Below are 10,000 nucleotides of genomic sequence, written 5' to 3' on the forward strand. Positions count from 1 at the left end.
TGGAAGCGAATGAGGAGAGAGACGGGGAGGGGTCGGCAAAGGACCCTGGCCGGGAATCGAACCCGGGTCAGCCGCATGGTTGTCGAGTGCCCTACCAGTTGGCCACGACAGGGCCAAACACTCTTAGGCCCCATTAAAGAGACCCCTGCCCACTAGATGATGTCCCGTCAGCCACCAACTGTTTTTAGGGCCTTAGGGCTTTTTGTCTTTTATCATGTCTATTTGTCTATTAGGACAGAGATAGTAGAGAGATGGGGTCCAATCTGGGTCCCATGTGTCGTGTGCACCAGTGACGAGACCCACCCGGCCCATCAAATACACACTATTCTTACTACGCTTTTGTATCTCTATATAAAATCCACTTCAAGTGCAAGCCCATTTATGCACAGGTGCCTTAGCGCGCTTCACCATAGCAAATCCATCAACGTCTGCAAGATTTTATTTTGCTCTTTGAAATGTTTCCATTTGTTTTCTCTCTGCTTACTGAAAATGTTTGTAGGGAGCCCAATACATACAGTAAACATTGTTGAGATGAACACACTATTTTTTTGGTGTTGTGAGGATAATAGAGGAGAAAAAAAATCCTGCAATGCTTTTTTCTTCAGCAACCCACTAATTCCCTTCTCTCTTGCTCTCTGCAGATGAACAGATCAATGATGATCATCGCTGAGAGCTGTTGTCCTCGACATCTGTAACTGCCATCGATTGTGTCCCCAACATGTGGAGAGCCGCCACCAGACTGAACGCCATGGCGGTCCTCTTCCTCCGAACGACAGCCGTCTGCTGCCTCGTGTTGGCATTGGCTCACGTTCAGTGCTCAGAAGGTATGTATGTGTCCAGTTGGCCAGACCAGCAGGTGTTTTGACGTTAGTGCCTCTTCATTGACTCTTCGAGATGAGCATGTCAGTTTACTATAATTGGCATGTGTTACATCGCCTTTATCTTAAGAAAGTAGCACTGGCTCACTGGCTATTTCCTCATGCTGTTGTTTTGACTGTAAGAACAGTTGTGACAATGTGAAGTGACAATGTAATGCATGCTACCGTGTACAGGCAGTGGGGTATATACGCTATAGGTCTCCTCTACACTATTATTACAAGTGAAAACAAATATGTCACCTTCAGCACCTTGTTTTGATTTTTTCCCCCCTGCACAGCTAATCCACTTTGTCCAAATACAAACACAATGAATTTGAAGTGTGCAAATGGTCAAAAATAGCCTGTGTAAAAGTACAGGCAGAAAATCTAAAATTATATTCAACTGTCACCAATGCAATGCAATGATTTTGCAACACCCTCAGTAGTGGATTCTACCAATTGCTCCATAGTAAATGATCTGTACACATCGATTGTGAATTATGGGAAAATTTGAAAATGGTTTCACCATTAAAACTCATTCACTGTTGCAATGACCCATTGTGAACACATACTGTACAGTACATTTATGCATTTTAACTACTGATAAACACAGACACAATATTATATTCTAAAGTTAATGGTCTAGTTCACCTTCAGGTTTTCGTAGCAGACATTATTCAAGTCATTAGTTGACTTCAACAAATCATTAACCTTTGCGTTGCGAAAGATTAACTGAACCACTGTAATAAACACAATGTTTATGTTGCGCATGGCTAGGATTTAACGCAAGGTGAACCTTAGCATTTTAAAGCTGTCTCAAGGAAGACTATGAACTCGAGCAACTCAGACCTCCCTTGAACTCGTCTTGATGGAGACCTGTGCTCTCCTTTTGTGTTTGGGTTCCCTGCTTTAACATTGGGGATGAGGCTGCATTAGTTCATTACAAACAATATCCCAAGTAAACATGGTTCATTAAACTGCATCCTGCCTGTAATATCTTTTTAATGCATTTTTATAATTGAATTAAATGGGTTACAGCCCCTGCCACAAATGAGTCGAAGTTTGTGCCTTTGGAGAGAGAGAGAGAGAAAGACAGAGAGAGAGAGAGAGAGAGAGAGAGAGAGAGAGAGAGAGAGAGAGAGAGGGAGAGGGAGGGAGGGAGAGAGAGAGAGAGAGAGAGAGAGAGAGAGAGAGAGAGAGAGAGAGAGAGAGAGCCTTGGCAAGATTGATGGCCCGCGGCGTGTTTCCTTGTGTAACGTCCCAAGAAACTTTGGATCTCGCCGTGGCTGCCGCCATGCTAAATGACAGGGAGGCCGTTAAGTTGCGAGCATCCACCGATCTGAAATCTGAAGGCTCGTCTTTTGAGGCAATGTCATTTATTCCTCTCTCTTTCTCTGTCTTTCTGTCTGTCTCTCTCTCTCTCTCTCTCTCTCTCTCTCTCTCTCTCTCTCTCTCTCTCTCTCTCTCTCTCTCTCTCTCTCTCTCTCTCTCTCTCTCTCTCTCTCTCTCTCTCTCAGAGTGTCCCTGAAAGTCTCCTCTTTTTGACTTGAGGGGCAGTGGGGCCATTGCTAATGTATGAATCACTTGCATTATGTTTGGTGGAAAGAATACATTTGTAATGGCTTAACCTAATGATTAAAGAAAACAAGGCAGAACACAATGCAGTCGGTGCCCAGGGCAGCCACTGTGTACACGCCAACACAGCTGGATACATTTCAGCCCTTGAGACTTGAGAGTAGTGGTTGTTATTTAAAAAAAAAAAAAACATTTAACCTTATTATAATTTATGTGTAATAAGAATACAAGCAAATTGTGAATTTACTTTACAAACATTATACAGTGCTTGGGTCCACTCCTAAAAAGCATAAATGTTACCTTTTTGCTTGTTAAAACGGGCTCAATTACTCTAGCCGTCACCAGCAATCTTGCTCAAGCCAGGTGCTCTCCTGTCAAAAGCCCCCGTTAGGTAACTCCAAGTACCCTCTAAAAGTTAACCCTTGACTTGAAAAATAATTTCGTAAACTTCTGCATGAGCTCTCTCTCAAAATGGCTAACAGGGAGCGGGTATGTGGCTCTTGACAGCGGATGCAGGCCAACCTCCACGATAGAATGACAATCCCAAACAATTTCCTTTTCAATCCATCCCAAAAACTTCTTTTTTTTTTGAAGAGTTATGAAGGAAGAAAGATACATTATGGGGAACTTTTATTTTTATTTAATTTTTGCTTCCTCTAAGTGCTATCTGTTTGTCTTGTTGTCATTGTCAAGACTGACAATCCCGGGCCTGTGTCTCCTTAAAGTGTCACGAAAACATGCCTAGAGAATGGAAAGATGCTGGGAAAATAAAAAAGCTTGGCAAAGCTGCCAGTCTACCAGTCTGCCAGTCTGTCTGCGCTGGTGTGCCCTGTTGGTCCGAATTCCACAGCAGATTGTATCTGTCCCTTATCCGGAATTCAGAAACCTCCAAAAAGCTCATTACAAAATCCCTAATCTTGAAACACAGCGTCGTTGCATCACCCACACCCCAGCAGCAAAAAAAAAACTGCTGTGGACAGACTTTAACAAGATGGGAGCTGCACGGCTGCACAATGGAGAGTGGCGGAGGCACGGATCTAACTAGGTTAATCTCTTTGTTGTGCTCCGGCTCCGCGCCCCCATGAGTTGGCTTACGCCGGGTAAGGTTTCACCACACCTGGTGGGCCCCGGCGCCGGCGCGCTGGTGTTCCATTACAAATTCAGGAATCGCGCCCGCCAATGGGGTCGGAGCGGTGACTGTGGCGGCGGTAGGGATGGTGGGAGGGACGGTGGTGATGGTGGTGGTAGTGCCGGTGATGTTGGCAGCGAGCGACCACACGCCGCTCCCTTCTTGTTCGGCAGGGGCTGTTTTTAGGAGATAAGGAGATAGGGGCCGCGGAGTCGAGCTGTCCGTCCGTTGCACAAGGTGCGAACGTGACCCTGAGTCTTGCCTACCTACTGGGGAGCACTTCTAATCTCAGCCAGAATTGCCCGTTAAAGAGGGAAGGGATTCTGAGGATTAGCCTCCGTCACAGCTGGCTGCCTCTTCATGTTTGTATGTTTGTATGTGTGGGGGATTATGCACCGCTCTGATTTCTGACACGTGTGTGTGTGTCTGTTTTTTTTTTAAGTTAGGTGTGCTATTCAGGTACAGTAATAATTGGTATTTGACTGACCTTTTGTGCGAATGCCACAATAAATGGCCAATCTTAACACACCCTTCTAGGTAAATATATACAGTGTATTTGAAGGAAGAGAAACTAAAACTGTACTGAAATACTCTGCAAGCCTTGGCTTTATGAACCCAACCTAGAAAAAAATATATTATTTGCAGAAGGAAAGTACATCAAGTAAAACATTTAATGATAGACCATCTTTGAAATTTAATTGCAGGAGTTTACCAAATAAGCATACAGTACAGCAGTAATTAGTCAATGCACACAACATTTTCTGAAAGTGGCTTACTGTAAAAAATAAAATAAATAAAAAACTCACAAGAGAACCATGAAAACAAAATATAAACAGCCTCTGAAAACAAAATATAAACAGCCTCTTCTTCACCAGCAGTTTCAGACAATATTTCCCAGCTATAAATAAATGAAACTCCTGAGTCCTGTGCATTGGATGCCCATGAATATGCCATAGCAGACAGACACATGCTGTAGCAATTTCGACCCAGATCAGTGGCGCTACCCAAACATTGAACATAACCGGAGCAAAGGAAGCGAAGCTGTGAAGCAGTGGTGTAAATCCATGCATTTTCATGTGGCTGGGCGCGTGGAGAGTGGCCATGTGTGTGCTCTCTCAAGGGTCAAGTCCGCAACACCCCCCCCCCAAACACACACACACACACCTTAATACACACACACACACACACACACACACACACACACACACACACACACACACACACACACACACACACACGCGCTCACACACACACACACGCACACACACACACACACACACAAACACACACACACACACACACACACACACACACACACACACACACACACACACACACACGCACAAACACACACACACAGACACACACACACACACCTTAGTCCGGTAGACAAATGCACGTCAATGCACGTGTCATCCCGCCGTCTCAGGTCTGGACCCCCCCCATTTACAATCAATCAGTGAGGGGCTTGGATGCATCTGTGTGCGCCCAAGTATGATGACAGCCCTCGACATGGCTGTCCATCACCCAGCAGCGCTCCCCAAAGTTCAGCAAAGTTGAGCTTGAGCAAACTTACTTTGGCTGGCGAGGCTTTTGTGGGGGTGCCTACAGTTGAGGAGGAAGACTGAGCACATCCCAGGTTAAGGTGCAGAACAAAGGCTGATTCCAGTTTTAGAGTAGTGGTTCTCAACGCAGGAGGCGGCGTTTCGGAGCCCTTGGGGGAGAAGGAGACAGCTGGGGGGTGGTGGTGGTCCTGAGTTGATATTGCCATGGCATTAGTACTAGGGGGGGGGGGGGGCGTTGGTAGATTTATGATGATATCAAGGGGATGCTGGAAGGCTTATTATGATGAGCTCATAGGGGGCGTTTGTTCAAAAAAGGTTGGGAATCACTATGGTAGAGTGAGGAGACTGGACACTTGAAATTTTTTTTTTGCTTTTATTCCATGGTAGAACTATGTTTCGACCATTGAGGTCTATGGTCTAATGGTAGAGAATCTCAAGAAGAACTCAATGGGCCCTGTTGCGGCTTAACGGCAATCATCTACCACACGGCCGACCCGGGTTTGATTCCGGCCCGGGGCCCTCCTGGTCTCTCTCTACCAAATATTTCCTGCGTCTCTCTCAAACTATCCTGTCACTAATAAAGTCTGAAAGACCAACAAAAAAATCTTTAAAAAAAAAAGAAGACCTTAATAATAAAACACAAACAAAGGTTTTGGGGGATGGCCATTGCCAGCTGTTTAAAGTCTATGTATAGATTCATAGAAATGGGGCATTCTAGGGCAAGCATTTCCTTATTGAGCAGACATTTTTATCTGATATAAATTAATTAAGGAGCCATGGATTTTTGTTTCCCAGATCAATACATAGCCTACACTCATTCGACATGTGCAGAGGCACAAACACACACACACAAGCACGCAGGCAGGCATGCACATACACATGCACATACGCACATATGCACGCGCGCACATACGCATGCACGCACGCATGCACGCACACACACGCACAGATACACACACACACACACTCACAGTTTTTTTTACACCAGTCAAGCAACAAAAACGCTATTGTACTTGTGTAGTGTCAGTATTTATAGGGGCTTAGAATAATAGTAAAAGTAAGCACATGGATTATCCCCTAAGTTGTGTCTAGGTATGGGCTCACACTCTGTGTGGTCTCCCAAATATTTTAAGTTTCAGCTTCTTGTAGTAATGGTGAAAATCCTCCGCCATGAACACAGTAGAGGGCTTGCACTCTGAGCTCACAGTAGCCTTTCTGTTTAGTAAAAGGGGATGGGAATGGCGGGGGGGGGAGTGCAGGAGGGGTTGTGAAGCTGTCCATGTGGTTAACTGAATTAAGGTGTCCCCTCATGGTTTAAGGTGTGCCGATTGCACTCCAGGCTAACTGGAGGAAGGAGAGCTGCGGGCTCACACATTTAATGGGGCTTGAATTAGTTCACATCTTTCTCTCTCTCTCTCTCTCTCTCTCTCTCTCTCTCTCTCTCTCTCTCTCTCTCTCTCTCTCTCTCTCTCTCTCTCTCTCTCTCTCTCTCTCTCTCTCTCTCTCTCTCGCTCTCTCTCTGCCAGACAGATGTAGATATTGTGCTTTGTCAGAGTCCATACCACGCTTCCAGCAACTGGCTACAGGCCAAAAATTTGAGGGGAGGGAGAAGTATGAGTCTGAGGATTTTTTTTAAAGCGACCTTTTTATCTGGAGCAGGTACTTTACAGTCACTAATCATGCAAATGAAATTGCCAGGATCCTGAAGGAAAGGCTTAATATGAAGCCAAAGCTGAGTAATCGGGGGAAAGTCCCTCTTTTTTAACATTTTGCATAGCAGACTTCCATGACTGCCCAGCTCGTTTTCGACACTGAGCATTTTGACAGCGTTTGAACACGGAGAGCTTAATTTCACAACAGTGCTTGTTGAATAACCCACTTGGAAAACATGAAATAGCAGCGATACTCCTGCTGAGCATTCTTTCGTAGTTTTTTTTCCCCAAGCAATGTTCTCCCAGCACTTTGCGACGTGCGCCACCTAATTTTAGCGGATGAGAACGAGGTGGCTTACAAACACCGCTCTCTCATCTGCTCCCAACGTTTAAATGCTAATGCGGCTTGTTCAGATGAGAGATGGCACGATGCACTTACAAGCGGTGTCGAAGCTGCCAGTCAGGTTTATGTTATTGTTTGCTCTGTGTTGGTCTTATCGGCGACGTCACATTATCAGCTCGGCGCATGTGAACATGATTGGCCATGCCGACAGGAAGCCGGCAGGTCTCAGCAGCCCGGCGGTGATGAGAGTCTGTTAATCTCCCCAGGAGCCGCCCAAAGAATATTAATTGATCTGCTGCGTCAGACCAGGCCCGTTTGCTCTTCAGGGAGGGCTTTGTGTATACTGTGTGTGTGTGTGTACTGTGTGTGTGTGTGTGTGTGTGTGTGTGTGTGTGTGTGTGTGTGTGTGTGTGTGTGTGTGTGTGTGTGTGTGTGTGTGTGTGTGTGTGTGTGTGTGTGTGTGTGCGTCTGCGTGTGCGTGTGCGTGTATGTGTGCATACGTGTTTGGCTATCCTTCATAACGTGCTTACCTCTCAGCGCGCCAAGGGTCATGATGACTTATTACTGTTTAATGGTTTAATTACTGTTGACAGGTTCAATTATTTGTATTATTGTTGTTATTATTATTTTTCCTATTTTATTAGCTTTGTTTTTATATACAGTAGTTCTTATGTGTACTGTAAAAGTTACCGTAAAGGTTTATAAATGTGCATTTCTATTGTCAGCATGGCTCCAGATTTACATTCAGGAGACGTTAAAACATCATCTGTATGTAATTATCACATAGAAATATGCAGGTTGAAGCAGAACAGGCTGCTCGGGGTCTGAAAGGAATACATAAATGGGAATATTCTTTTAGGGGGAAAAAAAGATAAACAGGGAGTGCGAGGGTAGAATTTAAATCACAAATCAGCTGTTTGAGAAATGATGTCTTCTTGCCTCCTGGCTCTATGGTGGTGTACCATTGCATGATCAAAGTTAGACATTCAGAGGGTCACGGAGATTGAAAGTATTGTGACGTTTTGATCAGGCAATTCCCTTTTCAATTATTCCTACTAATGAGCAAATTTCTCCGAAATTATTTTGCTGTTAATTACCATCGTGATTGTGAAATTCAGAGATAAATGTAGTGTGTGCGTGTGTGTGTGTGTGTGTGTGTGTGTGTGTGTGTGCGTGCGTGCGTGCGTGCGTGCGTGCGTGCGTGCGTGCGTGCGTGCGTGCGTGTGTATGTGTGCGCGTGTGTGCGTGTGTATGTGCGTGTCTACAAGGGGTGTACCCATGTGTGCCTTTGTGTGTGTATGCATTTTGTATTGCTTTTTTGCAATTGGGTTTATGTGAGTTTTCTCCTAATTAGATCATTTGCCAGCATCATTTTGAACATTTGTCCAGAAGTCCAGACCGTGGACGTTTCAGAGAGGCATCATTGACCTCTCACGGCAGTTTACAACGGAAATGTCTGATTTGCATAGTTCCTGCAAACAAATGTGGAGAGAAACACCGGGCCGCATTTGGGGTTGGGAAAAACAAGGCCCGCGGGACTCCAGTGATGAGAACAGGGCTACGTTTGTTATTTTCCCCCACGTAGAAATGTCTCGCTAGAAAGAAATCAATGCGCTCCTCGGCCCCAGCGTACAGTAGCCAGGCACGCCCCTGTCAATCATCCCCGGGACACTTCTCTCTCTCTGTGCTGTGATCTGAAAATTGATTCAGGTTGCGCTCTCTGCTTGATCAATGACTTATACGTACGTAGAATCATACAGACACAGTGTCGTGGCTGTTTTTGAGCCTTGAAATGAGGCAGGTTTGTGCGAGTTTCTGCATCAAATCCTCTCGCTCTCTTGATGCAATTCAGACAGTCTGATTGCTTAGACTTAATTGCGAACATAGCTGTCTGCAGTGACCGTGGAAAGCTGGTGGTGTTGTATGGGGTGTTTACTTTAGCTCTGTCTTGCTGACAAATGGACAGATCAGTGGGTTTGTGATTGACATCTTTGTCTGTGGTGGAAAAATAATCATGGCCTTTCATGTTGGTGATGTGTGTATTTGTTCACTGAGGCCTGTTATTTTGATGTCCATACGTTTCAACCTTATATAGATCTCAGCTGTGATCAATCCCAAGGTTGTGAGTGAGGTAGTATGCCATACACACATTGCTGTAGCTTAGTAGTGGTAAGCCAAGTGTATGGTCAGTTAAAGGTTAGCTTGATATTTACTGAGCTGTATGCTACATTTCAACCATTTCCTGATCTATAATGAAGCACTGAGACATCCATCAGTGCACTCATCGCATGCTAACTGAACATAGAAATCAATAGTTTCAAACTGAATATTGATCTGAAATGATTTTATTCCCAGTATGGGAATCCACTTAAACCATTAGACTTTTAGACATCTACAGCAGTGTAACAAACACCATGGCATGTTTGTCTTCTAGCCAATCCAATACGAATGGGGTATTCTTTTAACCCCGCCCGTCCAGCTCAGGCCTCCGAGCCAGTGTAATTAAAAGTGATGATGTTTCCACCCATCTGGTTTTGTGACCTTGATATGAGTGCCCTTGTCCCTTGACCTTCAAATCATGGCAGAGGACAGGAAGAAGAAATGGTTTCGATGGCCTGTGCCCATGCATGGGTAGCTGAATGGCAATAGCAATAGCACTCAATATTAGCGACACACAAAATGTACATTCCACAAAATCAGCAGTGAATGGAATGCATAAGTATAGACAGCCAGAATGAAAGGCTTCGCTTGAGCCCAATATCCATAATCCTCCTCTTGTTGTGTGAAAGCTGGGCCTTGTGTAATGCAGTTATCAGTGATTCACTGGAGCAATATCCCCCGTGATGTAGCATTTATGACAACTGCCAACAGCAATTACC

General features: G+C 44.9%; 1 protein-coding gene across 6 annotated transcripts in view; it reads left to right on the top strand.

The window, feature by feature from the left end:
- adgrl2a (adhesion G protein-coupled receptor L2a) overlaps positions 1-10,000 on the top strand; it is a 113,825-nt gene that overhangs the window by 28,472 nt on the left and 75,353 nt on the right. For all 6 annotated transcript variants that reach the window (XM_063201722.1, XM_063201724.1, XM_063201728.1 and 3 more), the window contains exon 2: positions 642-824. In XM_063201722.1, the coding sequence (XP_063057792.1) occupies positions 719-824 (106 nt within the window). In that variant the 5' untranslated portion in view covers positions 642-718. The remainder of the gene's footprint in view (positions 1-641; positions 825-10,000) is intronic.

The sequence above is a fragment of the Engraulis encrasicolus genome, chromosome 6 (assembly GCF_034702125.1).
Source record: "Engraulis encrasicolus isolate BLACKSEA-1 chromosome 6, IST_EnEncr_1.0, whole genome shotgun sequence".
Classification (NCBI taxonomy): domain Eukaryota; kingdom Metazoa; phylum Chordata; class Actinopteri; order Clupeiformes; family Engraulidae; genus Engraulis; species Engraulis encrasicolus.